Source organism: Arvicola amphibius, chromosome 17 (assembly GCF_903992535.2).
Source record: "Arvicola amphibius chromosome 17, mArvAmp1.2, whole genome shotgun sequence".
NCBI lineage: Eukaryota > Metazoa > Chordata > Mammalia > Rodentia > Cricetidae > Arvicola > Arvicola amphibius.
In genome coordinates this window covers 7,200,792-7,224,508 of record NC_052063.2, presented here as the reverse complement: position 1 = coordinate 7,224,508, position 23,717 = coordinate 7,200,792, and the positions used below count along the sequence as shown (strand labels likewise).

At 43.4% G+C, this 23,717-nt stretch overlaps 1 protein-coding gene across 2 annotated transcripts; it reads right to left on the bottom strand.

Annotated features, from left to right (window-relative positions):
- Positions 1–1,543: 1,543 nt before the first annotated feature.
- Positions 1,544–23,643, bottom strand: LOC119803461 (IKBKB interacting protein). 2 transcript variants are annotated; one of them, XM_038314805.1, is made up of 3 exons: positions 23,343–23,634; positions 14,627–14,744; positions 1,544–2,418 (listed from the first exon to the last, which is right to left on the bottom strand). In XM_038314805.1, the coding sequence occupies exons 1-3, from the start codon at positions 23,510–23,512 to the stop codon at positions 1,669–1,671; spliced, it is 1,038 nt and encodes a 345-aa protein (XP_038170733.1). In that variant the 5' UTR covers positions 23,513–23,634; the 3' UTR covers positions 1,544–1,668. The 2 variants fall into 2 exon arrangements, with proteins under 2 accessions (XP_038170733.1, XP_038170732.1); XM_038314804.1 differs by lacking the exon at positions 1,544–2,418 and adding an exon at positions 10,986–12,095 and having other exon boundaries at positions 23,343–23,643.
- Between the last annotated feature and the right edge of the window lie 74 nt (positions 23,644–23,717).

Below are 23,717 nucleotides of genomic sequence, written 5' to 3'. Positions count from 1 at the left end.
CAGTCCTGGCACAAGCTTTTATCCCAGCACTTGGGAGACACAGGCAGGTGTATCTCCCAGTTTAAGGCCAGCGTGGTCTATAGAGTGAGTTCCAAGACAGCCAGGGATACTCTATTTTAAAAAGTCAAACAAACAAATAAAAAGAATCACAACATGCAGACCGAACACTGTATACACAATAAGTAAAATAAATTTTCTTAAAAAATTACTTTTTTTAAAATGTGTATGAGTATTTTTCCCTGAATGTATGTCTGTGTACCATGTGAGTGCCTGGTGCCAGCAGAGGCTACACGGGAGACTGAGATGCCCTGCGACTGGAGGGACAGGCAGTTGTGCGCTGACATGTGGGAGCGGCAGTCAGTGATCTTAGGACGGAACCATCTCTCCAGACCCTTGGTGTTTCTTACACGGCAGGCTCACAGTGAGACAGCATCGTTCCTTTTCCCCATCTCACTGGCTCAGCGGCTCTCAACCTTCCTCTGCTGTGATGACCCCACCACCACCACCAAAGGGCTTCATTGCTACTTCATAACTGTAATTTTGCTACTGTCATGAATCATCATGTAAGTACCTGGCACGCAAACAGACAGGTTGCGATCCACAGGTTCTGGGCGTTTCTTGTATGGCCTACCCTATACCCTAAGCCAGGAAGGACTCACTGTTACCAGATTGTTCTCCCGGCTGTAACCTTTCTACCTTTCTAGTTTCTTTCCCTCTGATTGGGTATGCTGCTCCAGTCGTGACCCCAGAGGGGACTTTCGTCAGCAAGGGTCCCAACCACACACGCTTCCTGGCTGCCAGAGAGGCAAGGTTCAGAGCTTGCTTGCCCCGTCTAGCTTCCCACTGCCGTGACAAAACACCTAACCAAAAGGGTTTATTCTGGCTTAGGATATGAGGGTGCCGACTATCCTGGCAGGAAAGGCCTACCTGACAGAAGCGTGAGGCCCAGAAGTGGAGAGAGATGAGTGCGGGTCCCCTCCCTCCGTTCTTTTTTCTCAGTGTAGGACCCCATGGGTGGCTCACACTCAGGGCGCCTTCCCACCTCCCCGAAGGCCCTCTGGAAAGGCCCTCACAGATAGGCTCAGAGGTGTGTCCGCCAGGGGGAAGTTACAAGGTTCACCATAATTCTTTGATATATTCAAATGTTCTGTCTGTTTATTACCGGAGGCTGGAGAGATAGCCCAACCAAGAAGAGTGCATGCTGCTCTTCCAGAGGACCCACCCTCGGCTCCCAGCACCCACGTCAAACAGCTCACGACTGTCCCTAACTCCAGCTCCAGGGGATCCGAGGATCCAATATACTCTCTGGCCTGCACAGGCACCCCTACACGGTCACACACATATATGAATAAGTTAAAAGTATTATGGCGTAGCTGGGCGGTGGTGGCGCACGCCTTTAATCCCAGCACTTGGGAGACAGAGGCAGGCGGATCTCTGTGAGTTCGAGGCCAGCCTGGTCTACAAGAGCTAGTTCCAGGACAGGCTCCAAAGCCACAGCGAAACCCTGTGTCGAAATACAAAAACCGAAAACAAAACAAAAGTATTATGGCGTTAAAATAGTATCAAACCCAAAAAGGAATTTATTCCAAAATATCAGAATTTCTATTATCAGTCTTTTCATAACAAATATCATTTCTAAAAAGTTACCTCTCTCTAAATCATTCCAAACTAATCTGAAATACGCGTTATTTCATCTTTAATATCCTTAATCTCAGCTTGGACTATTGTTAAATTAGATATTTTTTCCTTCAAGAAAGCGATTTCTTTCTCTCGTTGAATTAAGTCAGATCCTAGCCTCCCAATGCGTAGGGCTAAGTCACTCACTAGAGGCTCCAGACGCGAAAAGTCCTTCTTCAGATTGTAGACCTTCGGTTTGAGGTCATTTGCGAAAGCCACTGCTTTCAGGACTTTCGCTCTGTCGCTCTCTAAGCTTAAAAACCTATCGGCGTGCTCGTCGAAATCGCTCTGGAGCTCAGCCAGCCTCGTCGCCACCGAGTCCATTCTTCTGGCGTTTTCACTCGCCGTCTTTCGGAGCGCCGCTGTTCGGTCAATGCTACTTGAGAGGAGGGCCCCTATATTTTCCACCGTCGCCGTTTCTACTTTTCCGACTTTATTTTCCAGTTCTTGCACGGAGTCCGTTAAAGATGCGACTTCAGTTACCAAACCGGAAATGCGGCGTAGATCCGTCTTCACACCTGTAACCTTGAGACCCACATCCTTGGCCGTGGAAGTTGTACCTTGGTCAACTTTTGCGACGTCTTGAGAAAGGCTTGCTAACGTGTCATTCAGTGTACCATGTTTCTCGGCTATCCTGCTGGACCAAATTTTCATCTCCTGAATTTCTTCCTGCAGGACCTTTAGACGAGCCGTTATCTGAAAAGCCTTTAGCTGTTCCATGAGAGTTTCACATTTCTGATACTGTAAGGAAATAGAATACCACAGTGATTAAATTGGTCAGAATTTGATACTTAAAATTCAACTTAAAGTTCATGTTTTTTCTCCCCTTGACTTTACTGCTCTTTGGGAAAGCAAAGCGTAAAACACAGCTTTGAAGGACAAGTGCTGACTTGGGTTGGGGGCTCTGGGTTTTGAATTCTAGAACTGAAAAGACAAAAAACAAGAAAACTCCAAAAGGAATTAGAAAAGAGGATTTAAAGTAATTCAAGTATATTGTTAATGAATAAGGAAAACACCCAGACGTTTCATAAAACATTATTGGAGGTGACTTCTGATGATGTTCCTATAACATTGGTCCTCTATATTGTAACAGAGTGAGCTAACAGACACAGGGGTGTGTTTTCTTCATAGCTATGGAAGAAAGGAAGAACTCTCCAGATGCGCCTAGGTATCGTTTCAGACTGAGGGGACCGCATATCCTCTTTTTCCTCTTTCTTCTTTCTTTTTTTTTTTAATATTTATTTATTATGTATACAATATTCTGTCTGTGTGTGTATGACTGCAGGCCAGAAGAGGGCACCAGACCTCATTACAGATGGTTGTGAGCCACCATGTGGTTGCTGGGAATTGAACTCAGGACCTTTGGAAGAGCAGGCAATGCTCTTAACCTCTGAGCCATCTCTCCAGCCCTCTTTCTTCTTTCTTTTTCTTCTTTCTTTCTTTCTTTCTTTCTTTCTTTCTTTCTTTCTTTCTTTCTTTCTTTCTTTCTTTCTTCCTTTCTTTCTTTCTTTCTTTTTTTTGAGATAGGGTTTCCCTGTAGTTTTGGAGCCTGTCCTGGAACTAGCTCTGTAGGCCAAGCTGGCCTTGAACTCAGAGATCTGCCTGCCTCTGCCTGAGTGCTGGGATTAAAGGCGTGCGCCACCACCACCCGGCTGCCTTTCTTGTTTTTATTTTTCAGACAGGTCTTGCTGTGTTACCCAAGTTAGTCTTGAACGTCTGGACTCAAATGATCTTATGTTTGTCTTAGCTTTCTAGATAACCATCAGTCCTGGCTTTTCTTTCTTGGTGCTGTTGAGGCAGAACCAGAGCCTGGACATGTTAGATAAGGTCTGCCACACAGCTACATAGAAGTTTTGTTTTTTTTTTTTTAAATTTAAAGACACAGTCTTGAGTCTTGCTATGCAGTCCAGACTGGTGTGAAACTCCTGATCCTTCTGCTTAAAAAAAGTTCTATTAAGCTATTTCAGGCATTTAAAAAAATACTTTATTAAGGTATAACTAGGGGGCTGGAGAGTACACGCTGCTCTTCCAGAGGACCTGAGTTTGGTTCTCAGCACCCATGCTAGGTGGCTTGCAAACGTGTAGCCCCAGCTCCAGGGTACCAGGGTCCAGCCTTCCTGGGTACCTGCATAGACATAGCAGGCACACATGCACTTTTGAAAATCTTTGAATTGGCAGGGCCCCTGAGAAGCCCTGAGTAAAGGTGCTCATTGCCAAGCTGATGACCTGAGTTCAAGCCCTGGGGCCCACATGGCAGAAGAAGAGGACAGACCCCTCCAACGCTGTCCTCGGATGCTCCATACTGTAGCTTTCTACTGATGGTGAAGCAGTCTGATCCAACAACTTTCCAAGCTGCAGAGGGCATGCCAGTAGGATCAGGGTAGTCTCTCATTTCGGGGAGTTTGCTATTGAGTTTTGGAAGCAGATTGTCAAGAAACTGATTATTTAAAACTCAGAAAAAAAAAAAAAAGGCATGGAACAAAAAGAAGACCCGAGGGCTGAAAGCATCTTTCATAAGATAAGAACCGCGGTGTAACCTGCGGGCATCAGGGGTTTTCTAGAGTAACTAGACATTTCTTCAATGCTTTTGATGGGTCATCGTTCTTAGATTCTACTGGCTTTCTCAGTTACCTTTTGGAGATTGTTTTGGCTAACATATATGTAGTTTATCTAAGAACAAAATGTAATATGCTCAGATTAGTCCTTCTTGTGTGTGTGTGGGTGGTAGGAAATCAATGTGTGTCTCAAGTGTTTTCTACTATTGCTTTCCATGTTTTTTCTTTTTCTTTTTCTTTTTCTTTTTTTTTTTTTGAGATAGGGTCTCACTATGTACCTTTGGCCAGAAATGTCCTGTGTAGACCAGATCCATATGCTTTTGCCTCCTGGGAGCTGAGATCAAAGGCTGATGCCACCATACATGGCACTACCTTGTTTTCTGAGACAAGGTCTCTCTATGAACATGGAGATCACCGATTGGCTAGACTGGCTGGGAGGGATCCTAGGTTCATTCTTTCTTCATCAAGAGCTGGAATTATAGGCATGCACTCTGTACCCAAGTTTTTTTTTTAAATTTATGTATGTATGTATGTATGTATGTATGTATGTATGTATGTATGTATACAGTGTTCTTTCTGCATGCATGCCTGAATGCCAGAAGAGGGCATCAGATCTCATTACAGATGGTTGTGAGCCACCATGTGGTTGCTGGGAATTGAACTCGGGACCTGTGGAAGAACAGCCAGTGCTATTAACCACTGAGCCATCTCTCTAAAACTCTATACTAAATTATTTTTTAAAAAAGATTTTTTTAAACACGTGCGTATACTTGTGTTAGACATATACATATATACATAGATCAGGAGCCCATGTGGGCCAGACGATGGCCTCAGATGCCTTGGAAACGGAACTACAGGAAGCTGTGGGTCTCCATGTGAGCTCCGGGAGCCAAACCTGGGTCCTCTGCAAGCACTCTTAGCCACTGAGCCATCTCCGCCCACCTACGCCCAAACTGTATGTGGGTGGTGGGGCTCCAAACTCACTTTCTCAGCTTTGCCCACTGATCTAGATCCCTAGTTCCCAGAATAGTATTTTGAATGCAGATTTAAAAAGCAGTGGCTGTAACAGGAGGTGATTCGCTGAAATGAGGTAGACCAGTTAACTGAAGGTAGCAAGGCCTCGTTTGCTCCATCACGTTTGGTTTCACTGTATATTTGATTTTTTTCTCATCAATTCTTCTTTATGCTACATCAATGACTGGTAAAGTAGGTGACCCAGAATGTGTTTTTGGTAGAGAAGTCTGCTTGTGATAAAGTTATTTGGAGCATGACATTAATGGGTAGCTACAAATAGGAAGGAAATCAAGTAGCAATTGCAAAATATTTTATTTTTAGGGATCATGTTTTGCAATACACTTATTTGCTGAAAAGCCTCCTGTGGGTGAGAGGGACAGAAAGGTCTCTGTAGTGTGGGGCTACGGGCTGCGTTCCTGCCGCCCTGCTCCTGATCGCCGGCTAGCTTATGCCCCAAAATAATTACACAGAAACTGTATTCTTTTAAACACTGCCTGGCCCATTATTTTCAGGCTCTTACTCACATCTTGACTAACCCATATCTAATAATCTGTGTAGCACCACAAAGTGGTGCCTTACCAGGTAGATTCTAGCGTGCGTCCATCTTGGGCTGGAGCTTCATCGCATCTCTCTCTGAGCAGAGGCACGGCAGTCTGTCTAACTTAGAAGAGGTGTAGCATCTGACTGATCCTTCTACCTCACTTCCTCTTCCTGTTCTGTCTACTCCACCCACCTAAGGGGCGGTCTATCAAATGGGCCAGGCAGTTTCTTTATTAGCCAATGAAATCAACTCAAACAGAAGACTCTCCCACAGGTCTCTTGTCTATTTTATCACTAGGCTGTCACTGGCTAAGGCATCTACTTCTGTGGAGTAAGCATAGTTTAATAGTATGGCTTAACTAAGACGTCTTAGAAAGAGCTCATTCTTAGGTGGCCAGGTCACTGCTTTGATTCATTTGGTGGCTCAGGAGAGGATTTATTATGAACTTCTAAAATGGAAACTCAATATGATGTGCTAACAGATTAGAAATGGTCAAATCTTTTTTTTTTTTTTTTTTTTTGGTTTTTCGAGACAGGGTTTCTCTGTGGCTTTGGAGCCTGTCCTGGAACTAGCTCTTGTAGACCAGGCTGGTCTCGAACTCACAGAGATCCACCTGCCTCTGCCTCCCGAGTGCTGGGATTAAAGGCGTGCGCCACCACCGCCCGGCTCTGGTCAAATCTTTTTATTTATTTATTTGGCTATATCTCCTTCCTGCTCTCTCCTTCCCATCCTTCCTTTTCAGTGCTGGTGATCAAGTTCAAGTTCAGGACCTTGCAGATGACAGGCAGGTGCTTTTCTCTAAGCTACATCATTAGCTAGTCCTTTAAATTGTTGCATGTATGTATGTATGTATGCATGCATGCATGCATGTATGTATGTATGTAGCACGGATTCCAATTGGTCTTAATAATAAAAACTCTGAGTCAGTTATTAGGGAGTTGAAAGCTGAAGGATCAGAGAAGCAGAGTGGCCAGCCACTAGAGTTCTTAATCTCTGCCAATGCTCAGACCAAATGGGCATCCTGTCCTCAGACTGCTTCCTCAGACAGCATCTGTCTCTCTGAAACCTCAGACTGCACTGAGCTCCTGTCTCCTCCTGCCTTATATTCCTCTTTCTGCCCGGCCATATCATTCCTGTCTCCACCTCCCTAGTGCTGGGATTAAGGGCATGTGATCCCAAGTGCTAGGATCACCTTTGAGTGAGCTTTGTTTCTTTTAGACTGGATCAGTTTCGTGTAGCCCAGGTTGGCCTTGATCTAACAGAGATCCATCTGTCCCCGAGTCCTGAGAGTAAAGGTGTGTGCCTTCACTGCTTGCCTCTAGTGGCCAAGCTCTGCACTCTGCTCTTCAGGCAAGTTTCATTTATTTATTTATTTATTTATTTATTTATTTATTTATTTATTTATTCATTCATTCAATCAATCATTAATTAATTTATTTACTGTTTTTTGAGACAGCGGTTTCTGTGTAGCTTTGGAGCCTGTCCTGGAACTAGTTCTTTTTTTTTTTTTTTTTTTTTTTTTTTTTTGAGACAGGGTTTCCCTGTAGTTTCTAGAGCCTGTCCTGGAATTAGCTCTTGTAGACCAGGCTGGCTTCAAACTCAGAGATCCGCCTGCCTCTGCCTCCCGAGTGCTGGGTGGAACTAGTTCTTGTAGACAAGGCTGGCCTCAAACTCACAGAGATTCACCTGCCTCTGCCTCCTGAGTGCTGGGATTAAAGGCATGTGCCACCACTGCCTGGCTGCAAGCTTTTCTTTTAAAAACACAAACAAAATGTCACTACATATGAATGTATGCATGCATGTATGTACATGTGTATGTAGAGACAGAGTTACAGGCAGTCCAGACTGACCTTGAGTTCTTTATGTAGTTGAGGATAACCTTGAATTTATGATCTTCTTGCTTCCATCTTCCAAGTGTTCAGGCCTGGTTTTATACAGTGTTGGGGACAGAACCCAGTGCTTCAAGAATGCTAGACAGACACTCTGTCAGCTGAGCCATAGCTCCAGCTCATCTTGTAATTTTAAAAATTCTTTGTTCGGCCGGGCGGCGGTGGCGCACGCCTTTAATCCCAGCACTCGGGAGGCAGAGGCAGGCGGATCTCTGTGAGTTCGAGACCAGCCTGGTCTACAAGAGCTAGTTCCAGGACAGGCTCCAAAGCTACAGAGAAACCCTGTCTCGAAAAACCAAAAAAAAAAAAAAAAAATTCTTTGTTCGGGCAATGGTGATGCATGATTTTAATCCCAGCACTCGGGAGGCAGATCTCTGTGAGTTCGAGGTCAGCCTGGTCTTCAGAGCAAGTTCTGGTACAGGCTCCAAAGCTACACAGAGAAATCCTGTCTCAAAAAACAAAAACAAAACCAAAATTCTTTTATGATATCATGTATGTGGGTGTTCTGTCTGCACATGTGTCTATGCCACACTCGCATGCCTGGTGCTTGTGGAGGTCAGAAGAGAGCACCGAATACCCTGGAACTGGAGTTGCAGTTGTGAACTGCCATGTGGGTGCTGGGAATAGAATCCAGGTCCCCCGGAAGAGCAGTCAGTGCCCATGGAGGCCTAAAGAGAGGTGGATCCTTTACAGTGGGAAGGAGTTGAGGTTCCAGGGGACTGTGAACAGCTTTATGTGGGTCCTGGGAACTGAACTCGGGTTCTCTGCAGGAGCAGCGTGCAGTCTTAACCACAAAGCTATCTATCTCTTCAGCCTCTCATTCTGCAAGACTGTTGTTGTTAGTGTCCTGCTGTGTAGGCCAAATTGGCCATGAACTTGGACTCTTCCTGCCTCAACCTGGAGTTACAGACATGCACTGCCACACCTAGCTGTAAAACTGCTTTTATCTGTGCTGGCATTTTTAAATAAATGGACAGTACTCTCTGTGAGCTAATTGGTATAATATTTATGATCAGTTACAGAGATACAAAAATGTATATTACAATATTGGTAAAGCACAACAAAATGAAGCCTGTGCCATTACATATACCTGTGGCCCTGTTACTTGAGATGCAAAAGCACGAAGATGGTGAGTTGAGACTAACCTGGGCTACATACTGAGACCCTGTCTCAGAAATAAAACAAAAAGCTCCAACACACATATAGAAGAGCAAAGGAAGATTCATTAAATGTATCTAGGTCTCTCCAATGACAATTTTGATAAATATGAAATTAAAAACATTTATTTTATGCATATGAATGTTTTGCATATGTGTGTGTGTGTGTGTGTGTGTGTACCACATACATGCCATGCCTGCTGTCTGCAAAAGTCAAAAGAGTGTGCCAGCTACCCTAGAAGCTGAGTTTACAGATGGTTGTGAGCCATCATACGGGTGCTGGGAATCAAAGCCAGGTGTTCTGCAAGAACAACCAGTGCTCTTAACCACCGAGCATCTCTTCAGCCCCAAGGCAAATTTCTTTTTCTTTTTTCTTTTTTTTTCCTTTTTCTAGCCGGTTTCTTTGTGTAGTTTTGGCTGTCCTGGAACTTGCTCTGTAGACCCAGCTGGCCTCGAACTCATAGAGATCCACCTGCCTCTGCTGGGATTAAAGGTGTGTGCCACCAACGCCCAGTTTGGCAAATTTCTTAGCAAAGGAATACACAGACAGATCTTTCGATAGTTTTCTATTTGCATTCTGCCTCTGTCTTCCAGTGCTGGTATTACAGGCAGGCACTGCTAGACCCAGTTTCCCATGTCAGTGCTGGGTAAAGTCCCCAGCTTTCACAGCAAGACCCTAACTTACGTTACTGTTACTGTTTATTATTATTATTATTGTTGTTGTTTTGAGATATAGTCTTACTATGTAGAACAGGGTGGATTTGAACTCATAGTTCTGCTTGCATTGCCTCTGCCCCCAAGTGCTGGGATTAAAGGCGTGCACCACCACTGCTCAGCCTGATGCTAGTATTAAAGGTGTATGCCACCATGCCTAGCTCCAACCCTAATGTTTTAAAAATAAAATCAGTATGTAAAACAAACTTAGTTTCATAAGTTGGGGAATCTTTAAAATAATGACATAAATACATTACAATGATCACAGTTTATTGTTATGTTGTTTTATCTTTAAAACAGGCACAGGCTTACTGGCATACTTTTACTTTAAGTATCTACTAGTTATAGTTAGTAAACTCTAGTGTCACACAGTTCAAACTTTAGAAATTAAAGTCCAGGTACAAAAAAGGACTCCAAAAGCTCATACCTCAAAGCATAACTGGTTAATGGAAAATATTAATGAGGACAGAGTAAGAGCATATATACTCACATTTTAAATTTCTTATGAGTAGCTGTAACACAGTTTAGAACCTTTGCAAAAAGGAAACTACTTCCCAGGCGCCATTGTTTTCAGAAGGTAGCGTCACCTCACAGGAGAGCCCCAGGCTCTCCTGAAGGCATATTACCTTTCATTTTACATAAAATCCCTATGAGCCTGGCTGTCTGAATATAAAAAAGCTGCAGAGGCAGGCATGCTATCAACCAACTGCAAGAACGGGTGACAGAAAAGGCATGAGAAACAGACACAGCTTTGAAAAACAGAAAACTAGGGCCACATAGAGAAATGGCAAATGGTCTCAGTATTTGCTATGGATATCTATATATAGATATCTATGTCTCTAAATACACACACATATCTCTAGTATAATAAATACAATTCATAATAATGTCTATTAGTTAGTGGGAAGACATGTAAATATTAAATATGTTGCCTAAAAAGTAGAGCAATATATATTTTAGAACTATTTTGTTTTTCTTTTTCTTTGTTTTTTGTTTTGCTTTTTTTTTTTTTTTTTTTGGTTTTTCGAGACAGGGTTTCCCTGTAGTTTCTAGAGCCTGTCCTGGAACTAGCTCTTGTAGACCAGGCTGGCCTCGAACTCAGAGATCCACCTGCTGCTGCCTCACGATTGCTGGGATTAAAGGCGTGTGCCACCACCACCCGGCTCTTTTTTGAGATAAGGTTTCTCTGTGTAGCCCTGGCTGTCCTGGAACTCCCTCTGTAGACCAGGCTGGCCTTGAACTCAGAGATCCACCTGCTGCTGCCTCTATGTGCTGGGATTAAAGGTATGCCCCACTACCTCCCAGCAGAATTATTTCTTTTTTTAAAAAATATTTATTTTTTAAAATATATATATACATATATATATATATATATGTATATAACATTCTGTCTGTGTGTATGTCTTCTGCAAGCCAGAAGAGGGCACCAGACCTCATTACAGATGGTTGTGAGCCACCATGTGGTTGCCGGGAACTGAACTCAGGACATTTGGAAGAACAGGCTCTTAACCACTGAGCCATCTCTCCAGCCCCAGCAGAATTATTTCTATTTGAAATGGTTAAAGTAAGTTTTACAGCTTAAAAAGATAAAAGTGTGATCATGTGGTCCATACTCCACTTATTCTCTGGTAAAGTGAGGCAGAGCCATTTCTTTAATGTAGAATGGACTGATCTCCATTTAATAATACAGTCCATCAAAAGGTACACAGTAAACTTAATAATCATCGGCTCCCTTATTTTCTAGGTTATATTTTCCCAAAGTCCCCTTTTCTCCTGAACTTGAATATGCTATGAAATCGTGAACTTTTCCTTTGAGAACCAGCAGTTCGTTTTGCATCTTTAGTATGCTATTGTCATACTGAATTCTCTCAAGGGTCTTCTGCATCTCCATTATTTCAGACACCGCCCTTAGCATGTCATCCTCCATGTTAAACATCTGCACAGTGAGGTCTTCCATTTTCTTTTCTGTCCCCATCAGGTCCTGAGAGACTCTGAGGACAGAGTGGATCGCATTTTCTATAGCTGGCAAATGGGCCTTGCACTCTTCAACTTTGGGTTCATAGTCGGCAAGTTTACTGGTCAGCTCCTCATCTCTGGCTAGGAGTGAGTGCTGCTCTTCTTCTAGCTTCTCAACGGCTTTTGTATTGGAGCTGAGCTGTGCCTCTACTCGGAGAAGATCCTCCTCTTCTTGCCTGTTTACTGTTCTGATGTTTCGTAGTGTGCTGTCTTCCAAATCTTTTAGCCGTTCAGTGAGCAGTTTCATTTCTTGCTCGGCTGAGTTAATTTTCATGGTAACTTGAGAATGTATATGCTTTGCTTCTGATTTGAAAATGGCTGTATTATTGCTCATCTCTGCCAGGGTTCTCTTCCAGAAATCTGTAATGGTCTGGAATTTCTCACTAAGGCTCTGCATCTTTTGAGTGAGCGTCTCTTTACTGTTCTCAATGTCATGTATGGATCTTTGGAGGCCAGACACTTCTTGCTCAAACTGGGTCATCAAAGCCATGGATGATGCAGCTTCCTGCAGGATACTTTCAGTAGACTCCAGCTGCATTTACGACACAAACAATCCCGAGCTACTTAATCATTTTTATATTAGAGAAACATATTTTAACAATCAGGAGTATGACATAGACAAGGTTCAAATTCTGAAGATACCTAAAATATCCAAGTACACCAGAATCACATGGACAGAAACATTCATCATTAATAGTTTTTTTTAACAAATTTAGTAGAGTAGCCCTATGTTGGAAAAATATATTCTTGAACTCATAATCCTAGTTATCTAACACACCTTTTTCATGAGGGCATAGTTGAAAGAAATGATGTTCACGTTTTTGAAGTATACTGGAGTTTCTTTCTTCATGACAATGGGAAGTAACATAGATGTCCTTTTCATGGCTAACTGGCTTTTAGGGAACTGCAACAGTCTAAAACTTGCTACCTCTCCTAAAGCCTACAATTTTGGAAGTTTCTGGCTGAAACTTTATTACTATTTTTGCTAACTTCTTACAGAGAAAGAACTAGAACTGGATTGTAAAGAGGCAAAAATGGATTTTTATAGAAGTAGTTGAGGCAAGTTCCATCAAACGGCAGTGTTTATTTGCAAACCAGGACAAGCCTCTAGGGCCTCTCAGAATGGGCTCGGGTATTTGGAAAGGCCGTGCCACGGACTTCACTAGTCTCCAGCCTCACGTGGATGAAAACTTTAGAGATCACGAAAAGACCTAGAAGTGACTATTAAGCTATCGAATGTCTGCAGCACTGTCCAGAGACAGAACACTGAACAGGACACAGCTCTGCCCTGCAGCAGCTTAACCCAGAAAGCAGAGCAATCTGCACGCACTATAACAAAGGGAGTCATAGGAAAACACTGGTGGAGTCCTCACCCAGACTCAGTGACCAAGCAAAGTATTCCACCAGTGCTATATAATATTCTTGTCTTCTCTAAGTCATTTTACATACTACTTACAAGAGTAAGCATTTGAAAATGCTAAGAACATTGTGAGGTACCATTAAAAAACGCTTGGATGATTCCTAACACTTCTAAGACACACCCACAGCCCTGGCCCTATTAGTCAGAACATTTTGCAGTGCCTATTACATTATTAGTTGCCACATACTGTGCCTTGAGTGCTCATCTTTTGCCAGGCCTTGTGCAAGAAACTTGACGGCGCGCACAATGCTTTAGATCTTCTGATCAGACATTCTAGGGTCCTGCTAAGAGCTATGAACATCCTCTGTGAACTAGTTCTAGTTCTAGGTGTTAGAGGAACAGCCTCAGAGTGGCTATTTGAGAACTGGCATGTGGGAGAGACACGTCTGATTATATCTTGGTGGACATGGAAGATGATGTGCTGAAGTCAGTATCTGAAATAATGGAGATGCAGGAAACCCTTGAGGGAATTCAGTATGGCCATCAGAACAAAGGACCAATGTACCGCATGAAACAATGTGCTAGTCAGGAAATAGATGACACATGTGTAGCAGAGCTAGCTACTAAAAGAAGACGGAATGTCTAAGTCACTTTAATATGTGTATAGTCACACCGCAATTAGAAATTCATTTAGCCGGTTGTGGTGGCGCACGCCTTTAATCCTAGCACTCAGGAGGCAGAGACAGGTGGACCTCTATAATTCGAGGCCAGCCTGGTCTACAAAGAGTTTCAGAATAGCCGGGGTTCCTACACAGGGAAACCCCGGCTCAAAAAACAGAAACGAAACAAAAACCAAACCAAACAAACGAACAAGAACCCAGACAAACAAAAAAGAAAAACAGACAAAAAGGAAAAACAAAGAAGTTCATTTAAACCCAAGTTCTGAGAAACATTTTCTTCCCACACCAAGACAGGGTTTCTCTCCATAGCCCTGACTGCCCTGGAATGCACTCTGTAGACCACGTTGGCTTTGAACTCATAGAGATCTGCTTGCCTCTTAGTGATGGGATCACCACCCTGCTCTGAAAAACACTTGTAATTAGGAATAGTTCAAGTTTGGTTGACTGGATGGCATTGAGGGCATCAGTCTTGGCAACAAAAGCTTTTATTCACTAAGCCATCTTGCTGGTCCCATGTTATAATTTTTTTTTTTCGAGACAGGTTTTGCTGTAGTTTTAGAGCCTGTCTTGGAACTAGCTCTTGTAGACCAGGCTGGCCTCAAACTTACAGAGATACGCCTACCTCTGCCTCCAAAGTGTTGGAATTAAAGGTGTGCACCACCACCGCCTGGCTACCCATGTTATAATTTTATATCTAAAGATCAACCATACTTTGTTTGCTTAGCCATGGATGTCTGGAACTTGCTACGCAGAAAGGCCAGCCTTGAACTCACAGAGATTTGCCTGCCTCAGCCTACAGAGTGCTGGGATTAAAGGTGTGTACTATCATGCCCAGCTGAAGCAAACCATACTTTCAATGCTTTCCAGGAACTAACTTGGATTTTGGGGAGAATGTCAGGAAGTAGGAAGCCCACTTAGGAGTTAAAACAGTGACGGTGTAAGGAAGCTTTGACTTGAAGTGCGAGCATGGTAGTAGAGAGAAGACGGGAGTACCTCCCCTCAAGCAAGTTATGAATGAATTACCTTGTCTGACATTAAACTGATTTTAGTCTGTAGTCCTTGAAACTCGCTGCTTTCTATTTGAAGCAACTGGTATTGGTTTTCCAGCTTCGAAAACTTTTCTGATTGTTGAAATACAAGCCTGGAGAAGAAGAAAATAATGACTATCACTCACTTCTGATAAGAACAACGTGCGTTCTCGAACGGTTGCTGCAGTGTCTGTCAGCTGACTTCACCATCCAGACACCTACTGTGTGGAGGGGACGGGGTTAACTCAATGCAAAGATGAGTCAGCATTGCCTCTTTCCAGGGTTCACAGCTTAGTGAGTGAAGCTGAGCTGCATCTCTAATAGATGGACAAAAAATATTTTGGAAGAAGTTAGGGTTGAACCATTTGGAATAAAATCTTTGATCTCAAAGCGCAGCGCTACCAAGCTACTATAAGTCCCTCAAACTCTCATCCAGACTATGTTATCCTCACCTGTAATTGTATCATCCAGGGAAGCAGAGGCAGGAGGACCGTAAGTTCAAGGTCAACCTCCATTACATAGTGAGTCGAAGGCTCAAAGGTCAACTGGGGGCTACATGAGACTCTGTTTAAAAAAAGGTTATAATAATAAAAATACAGAAGAGAGCCACTGTCAGAGTGAGAGTAGAACACGCAAAGCAGGCTGTAGAAACTCTGTGTTTGACTATCCTCAGCAATATGCTCATAGGTATACTGTAGCTGTCATTCTACAGGAGGCATGAGGACCTGAGCACCATCCCTAGCACCCATTTAGAAAGCTGGGCGTGGTGGTGACCTTGTAATCCCAGAGCCAGGGAAGCAGATATGCAAGGATCTGCCAGCCTTAGCTAATCAGTGAAATTAGCTAATCCCCATCTTAGTGGGAGGCCCTTACTTGAAACACAAGGTTGTTGCCTCTGAGGAGGGAGGACAGAGGTTGACCTCTGACCTCCACACACGTGTACACGTACTCGCAGGCACACTCACACACCCCCACACAATTAGGACTGAACGCAGTGGTAGGAAGGATGCTTATCTAACAGGTAAAAGACCCCAGGTTGGAAGCCAGCACATAAGCAAACAAAATTAGAGTGGTCTCTTCATCTGGTAAATAGTAGAGTAGAAGCAAAAAAGAAAAAAGAAGCTATCCTTGGGCTGGAGAGAGGCTCAGTGGTTAAGAGCACTGGGCTGCTCTTCTGGAGGACATGGGTTTTATCCCCAGCACCCACATGGTAGCTCACACTGTCTATAACTCCAGATCCAGGGGATCCAGTGCCCTCTTCTCACCCGCACTGCCAACAGGCACACATGTGATGCACAATACATACAGGCAAAATACTCACACACATTTAAAAAAGCTACTCTGATCTCTAAGAATCTGATGCTTTACTGAGTTAGCCAGACAATTTATCCTAATCTCTGAAACAATAAATGTCTCGAAAAACAACAACAACAACAACAACAACAACAACAACAAAGTGCAGGATCTAGATTAGTGGTTGCAAATCTTCCCTCCATATTGGAACCAATGACCAGACAGCTTTAACACACCCATAACTGGATTGCCACTTACAGAAATTCTTAATTAACTAGTCATGGATATGGCTTGGATATTGAATAGTCTAACAGCTTCCCAGGCAATCAGTGCAGCCAAGCTGAGGATCACTTACTGATCATACTTTATAATACTTTTCTAGTGAAAGACAAGAGACACCAACGTTTCACAGAGTTGAGAGGGCTCTCGGAGTGCATCTGTGTGTATCCTCCAACAGACGGCTCTCGGAGTGCATCTGTGTGTATCCTCCAACAGACGCCCGTGTTTTGAACTTAAAATGATCTCACTGGACTGACTACTCGTAAGACTGTGTAAATTTAAAATGGACACTTTTGCTAAACAAATATTTACAGTGTTGGAATAAATAAGTTTCTTTTGATGATGCAGGTTAATGTCTATCATATAATCCCAGTTTATAGAATTAGCACAGCACTCAGGAGGCAGAGACAGGCGGATCTCTGCGAGTTTGACGCCAGCCTGGTCTACAGAGCCAGTTCCCGAATAGGCTCCAAAGCTACAGAGAAACCCTGTCTCAGAACGCCCCCCACCCAGGAATTAGTAGAGATCAATTTCTCTTTTGTGTATTTATATAAACTTTTAAGCAAAACCCATGTAAAAAGCATGATTTTCCTAATTTTTAAAGTTGGATGATGATTAGACAATTTTTCCTTCCATCTTTTTGTTTTTTCATTTTTGTTAATGCTGGGAACAAACCTAGAATCTGGGGCATCCTGGGTGAGTGCTCTACAACTGAGTTACATCCCATAATTGCTTTTGTCATATTATAATTTTAAGTGTTTTTCCCTCTTTAGTAGTATAGACTCACCGCCCAGTAAATGAGCTCATTTCAGTGACTAGTTTTATTATCTGTTATTGCATGTGTTACTCCACACACTTATCCCACACAGGAGTAAGTTTACTCAGAACAAAAACATTACTACAGGAGGCGTTGAGTAAAAGTTGATCCATTAAAAAAATGCCTTACTGAGCCTGGAAAAGATGGCTCAAAGATTAAGAGCCCTTGCTGTTATTCCAGAAGACCCCCACACCCAGACACAGACACACAAACACACACATACAGAGAGAGAGAGGGGGGGGGGGGCAGACATTTAAAAATAAAAATAAAGCGTTACAGCACCTTTTTTCCAGCACCTTTTTTCCTTTTTGTTTTTGTTATGTTTGTTTTTGGAGGCAGAGTCTCATGTAGCCCAGGCTGGCCTCAAACCACTGTATAACCCATCTTAAACAGTATAACCCAGATTAGCCTCTCCAGCCTCCCAAGTACTGAGATTATAGGAATGAAGAACTAATGCCTTGCTGGAGGCTTTTGATTTTATTAGATATTTTAATGCTATCTACTGTTGGCTTTCTCTTCAGATTTAAGCTTTAAGCAATGCTTGAATAGTGTCAGGTTAGTGCAAATACCTCTGATACCTATCTCCACCTTCTCCTTTAGGTTAGCCTCTTGCCAAAGTAAGAGTCCCCCTTGTTACAAGGAGACAACACAAACAAGCAAAAAGCAGCATGCTGCTGCCTTAGTTCCAGTGATGAGGAGAAAAAGATGCCCACAGTGCTGCTGAGTTACAACGCATTCTCCACCTGTGGATGTGGGATGTCTGTGCACTGTGTGAAGGTGTATTGCTGCTGGCGTAATCAAGAGCTGAATGGCCAATAGCTAGGCAGGAAGAGGTTAGGTGGAACTTCTGGGGCAGAGAGCATTCAGGGAAGAAGAAAGGCAGAGTCGCCAGCCAGGTGCAGAGGAAGCAGAGTGGGCAGTACAGAGTAAAGGTACTGGGCCACATAAAAGAATGTAGATTAAAAGACAGGGTTAATTTAAGTTATAAGAACTAGCTAAGAACGAGCCTAAGCTAAGGTTGAGCTTTTATAATTAACAATAAGTCTTGGTGTCATTATTTGGCTGGCAGGACAGATAGAGTCATTACATGTATATATTTCATAAGTATGGACTCATTTGAAATTATGGAAGAAAATGGTTTATTTTCTAGAAGTCAAGAAAGTATGCCCAAGGAGGGCTGCTTCGGTCCCGAAGAATCATGTTCTTCAAATGGTATCAGGTTTATGCCCAAGGTGTTTTATTCCTGGCTAATGAGCCAGAGGCATCTTTGGACAGGAGCAGTTCCCAGTCTTTCTCTTTAGACAAGGTTGTCAAAGACCTGCAGTTAGAGTCTACTAAAGGGTACAGCTTCTAGCAGAAGAAAGGACTGATGCGGAACTGATGTGTGTGCGTGTTTACCTACATGTATGTATGCATGTATATATGTATGTATGCATATGTACCAAATGTGTGACTGGTGCACAAGGAGGCTAGAAGTGGGGGTCAGAAGCTGTAGACAGTTGTAAGTGCTGGGAACAGAACCTGCATCCTCTGCAAGAACAGCAAGTACTCTTAACCACTAAGCCATTGATCTTCTCCATTCCTCTATTCTCAGAATTCTCATTTACTTTCAAGACAGGATCCCACAGTGTATTCCTGGCTAGCCTGGAACTTACTATGTAGGCTAGGTTGGCTTTCAATTCACAGAGATCTGCCTGTCTCTGGTTCCCGAGGGCTGGGATTAGAGGTGTGGGCCACTATGCCCAGCTTCGGAAACTTGATCTTATTTTGGGTCAATACTGAAGGGAGGCAAACATATCACAGAGGCTAAGGCTAGGCTGTTTTGTCTCTGCACTTACTAGTTGTGTAACGAACCACCTTGGACAAATTAATTGTTTGGTTTGCTAGTGTTTCCTCACCTAGAAGGTAGGGACAATAATATCTCATAGGGATTTTGGAGACATAAAACAGGTTCATATTCACAGAACACAAGAGCAATGCTCAGAGTGTAACAAATCACTCAGGACCCGGCATCCACTGTTTAGTTCTGCCCTAGCGTCTTCCCTAGTGCAGAGGGTGAGACTCTCAGGGTGTCGCAGATGCTAGGCAGGCAAGTGCTCCTTAGCCCTTTCTGTTGGCTCCCTTTGTGCATGTTCCCACCTGTCCTCCATGCCAACGCTGCCTGTTTACAGGCGTGAGAGACTCCCTTCTGTTTGCTCTGGTCGAAGCCTTAAGCCTACCACTGAACACTAAGCTGGACGGGAGGGCTGGTTTGGTAACAAATGAAGCAGGGAATGGATTGATCATCTGTAAGTCTCCATGGCAGCAGGACTTTGTTTTGGACCTTCTTCACTATCAGAGAGGTAAGGCCTTAAGTGTTAGATGTAGGAGGAGAAAGAGACCCAGAAAGCAAACCAGCTTTTAGTGTAGACCTTCCAAAAGCAATCTTCCTCACCCCTTCACATCCATTGAAGTCTGTCAAGACTTTGCACAAATTGAGGACCCCGTGTTAATGAATGGTGTACAGCATACATGGTGGCAGACAGCTGACTGAGAACTTATGACTAAGGGATTTCTCTGCCTCTTTCAACTTAATGAGAAAGAGTAATCACAGGAAGCAGTTATTATGGTTCATTAAGGGCCACTATTAGAGTCAATAACCATCTGACATTGTTTCATAGCATCTTCGGCTACCTAATATTTAAGGGAACACTGACTATATTTTATTACTTAATTTTTCAAAAATATTTATTATGTTTACAGTGTTCTGTCTGCACATATGCCTGCATGCCAGAAGAGGGCACCAGATCTCATTACAGATGATTTTGAGCCACCATGTGGTTGCTAGGAATTGAACTCAGGACCTCTGGAAGAGCAGCCAGTGTTCTTAAGTGCTGAGCCATCTCTCCAGCCCCTATATTCTATTATTTAAAACCAGGGCAAGGTTGGGACTGGTGGCTCATGCCTGTAATACCAGTCCTTGGAGGAGGAAGTACCAGGATTGCCATGAGTTTGAGGCTAGACTGGGTTACAATCTACCTACCCTAAGACTCAGCGATACCACTCTAGTAAATATACTTAGTCCTTAATTGGTGGAGCTGTATGGGAAGGATTAGGAGGTGTGGCCTTGTGTTGCAGAATATTTGTTTACACTGTGAAGACGTGTCTCTGCTAAGGCACCTTCCGACTGGTTTAATGAAGAGCTAAATAACCAATAGCTGGGCAGGAAGAGGTTCGGCTGGACATCTGGGGACAGAGAGGACTCTGGGAAGAAGGGAGGAGACTCAGGAGACAGAGAGAGAAAGCAGGAGGAGCAAGGTATGAGAGGTAATGCCCCGTGATGGAACATAGATGAATAGAAATGGGTTAATTTAAGTTATAAGAGCTAGTTAGGAACAAGCCTATGCTAAAGGCCGAGCCTTCATAATTAAGAAGAAATCTCCATGTCATCACTTGTGAGCTGGCTACCCAAAGAAAAGTCCGATTGCAGCCTTGCTGGAAGAGGTGTGTCACTGGGTGAGCCTTGAGGTTTCAAAGCCCTTTCCATTTCTCCGTTAGTATATACTCTCTGCTTCTTGCTTGGGGATCAGATTTAAGAACTCCACTACTGTTCCAGTGATATGCCTGCTCGGCACCATGTTCCCCTCCAATCATGGACCAACCCTTTGGAACCATAAGCCCTGAATTAAATGTTTTTATAAGTTGCCTTGGTCATGGTGTTTTGTTGTGGCAACAGAAAAGTAACTAAGACAGAAAGTAAATCTAAACTTCAATGGAAAGGTGAAAGCAATATACCTTTAGATTTGTCATGTACTTTGTACTTCCCAATCTTCCAAACATTTATGGTTTCTAGCTTAAGTGTACAAAGTATGAGATGGAAAAGCAGTTTATGCTGACACAGTTATTTTCTGTTTTAACAACCAGAATAGACTAAGTACAGTATTTAATAAATATGTGGTGGTCAATTTCTAGATCCTGAAGTGTTAGGGGCTTACCTATGTGTTGTGTCATGAGATCAACGGCTGTAAAAATTCCAGTGTGCCATTAGCAATGTTATGAGATGGGAAATATTTGAGACACACTTGCAAATAGCCTGCTAGGTTAAAGCTTGTCCCTAAATTTACCATAAAAATTTTCTTATAAACAGCACATATATTCCAGTCTAGGGGTAAAATACTTCCCAAGAACAATTAACCATTAGCTGTTTTAGTAACAGTCATAGGCTCTACCCATTTAAAGAATGCACATAACCTTTTTTTTTTGATAAAACTGGGAACAGAACCAAAGGCCTCATGTACACCAGGCAAGTCCCTTACCACCGAGCTACACTCTAGCTTCATAATTTTGATTTGACATTTTAAAAATCACTTTGCAAAGACAGAGCTCAGGGTATACAAAAATCTTTCTAACGAGTAACATGTTTTGCCTTTCTATTCCCTAACACCAAATTCCTGAGATGAAGCATGACTTTTAAAGTTTTATTCTTAGTTTTCCTTTGAAGCTTGAGGTGTGAATGTGTGTGTGTGTGTGTGTCCGTGTGTCTGTGTGTCAGAGGCGGAGGTTGGTTATCTTTCCCGAGTGCTGGGATTAAAGGCGTGTGCCACCACCGCCCGGCTCAGATAAGCCACCTTGCTGGCCTTTTTGAACTCTCATAGAATCACTGAAAACGCTGAATGTTTTGTGATATAGTTTACTTCGTGAATTATGAGGTTTTCTCTAATTAATGGGAACTGCATTAATAAATTTAGCAGCCAAAACCACTTTTATTAAGCTCCAGAGCAGTGGTCCCCAACTTTCCTAACACTGTGCCCTTTTAGTACATTTCCTTATGTTGTGGTGACCCCCAACTACAAAATTATTTTCATTGCTACTGTAATTTTGCTACTGTTATGAATCGTAAATATCTGTTATGTGACTTCCAAGGGGTTGCAACACACAGGTTGAGAACTGCTGTCCTAGAGTGAACCAACTCAGTAATATTCTTTTCCAATCCAAAATGTAGCATGCCCCCCTTACCTAAAAAAGGGCACACATTTTAAGGCATGAGTAGTTTATTTAAAACAGCAAATCCAACACATTTATTCTCTTCTGATCGAAATTAATATATTCCACAAACACTAATACCATCATTAAATAAGTCCCTTTTAAAGAGAACAATGATCCCCATTTCATTTTAACACATTTTTATTAACTGGAAAACAAACCCAGTAAACAAGTAGGGTATGGTGGCAAATACCTGTAATCTAGCACTTGGGAGGTTCAGGGGTTCAATGTCATCTTCAGCTACACAGTGACTTCTAGCCCAGTCTAGGCTACCTAAGACCCTGTCTCAAAAAACCAAACCAACCACTCAACCATACACCCTCCAAAACCCCAGGACTTGGGGTGTCACCAGTAAACTAAAATGGAAATGTACTAGCATTAAAAATATTCTAGACTGAAGGCTATCCAGAGTTGCTTCTGAATCTATTAGCTCTCTTACTAAATGATTATCAATGATGAAAATGTATTAATGTATCAGTTTTGTTACAAAGATGCAGTAGGTAAGAAATAGGAAAGAAAACAAAGTCAGTCTTACTTTAAGATTATTCCATATTGCACGAATACATCACCAATATATGCTTGGTTTAAACACTACTGATGTTTAGCCTTATGTGAAAACAAGTATCCTTTACAATGCTACATACCGTTCACCCTGTAATTAAGGAATAAGGCTATTGTCTCCGGGTTGGAGAGATGGCTCAGCTGCTCAGAGCATGCATGCCTGGTGGCTTACAACCATTTGTAACCTCAGCTCTTGGGATCTGACACCCTCTCTGGGTTCCTTGCACGCCTTCACACACGTGCACACACGCCTTCACACACGTGCACATACACATACTCATATACACATACAAAATCTTTTTAAAAAAGGACTATAGGTTTTTTTTTTTTGGTTTTTCGAGACAGGGTTTCCCTGTAGTTTCTAAAGGACTATAGTTTTAATGTAGGCACACTGTTCTAAATACAAGAAAGCCTCATTAGCATTTATTTTTCAGCAAAAACGAACTCTTTTTTAGGCTCCAGACATTTCCTTTGTGCGTTTTTTGGGGTGGGGTGGGGTGGGGTGGGGTGGGGCAAACTCATCTGCAAAGTTGCAGAGTGGACGGGAAGTAGCGGTTTTCAGCTATGTGCAAACTTGTTACGTGTGGACAGTAGGCGCGGAATGAAGTGTGCGCCGCATCTCGGGTGACTCGTTCCCAGACTTTCGGGGACAGCGACAGGAGCATGCTAGCTAGCAGAACAGTTAAGTGAGCGCATTCAAGCAAGAGTGGGTAGGCGGCCTGCTGCACCGAGCACTTACCAGGCCAGGCCCAAGCACGTCGCCAGCGACAGCAGGCTGAGCCCGGTGCGGGGGTCCGCCCAACCCCCGCCTCCCCGCGCCTCGGGGTTCTTCCTGCCGTCGCTCCGCTTCTCGGGCTCGCCGGCAGCCCCCTTGGGCCCCGGCTTCTTCCGGCTCTTCACCTCGGACATGTCTGGAACGCCGAAGACCTCCAAGCCCGGGCGGCCTCACCGGGGGTACCGTGGGACGTGGCTGCAACTCGGCTTCAGGAGCCCCGCCCCTTCCCAACCTTGGCTCCGCCCACAGGACCACCCGCCTCTCGGCTCGCCCCGCCTCCCGCCTCCGGGTTCCGCTACCAGACCGAGTAAGGGGAAACTCAGACTCGCGGGCACGCGC

Coding starts and splice junctions, on each gene's coding strand:
- LOC119803461 (XM_038314804.1), bottom strand. CDS start 23,512: ATGTCCGAGGTGAAGAGCCGGAAGAAGCCGGGGCCCAAGGGGGCTGCC. Junction 14,745..23,342: donor ACGTGCTTGGGCCTGGCCTG/GTAAGTGCTCGG, acceptor CTTCTTCTCCAG/GCTTGTATTTCAACAATCAG. Junction 12,096..14,626: donor TCAGTTTAATGTCAGACAAG/GTAATTCATTCA, acceptor TCGTAAATGCAG/CTGGAGTCTACTGAAAGTAT.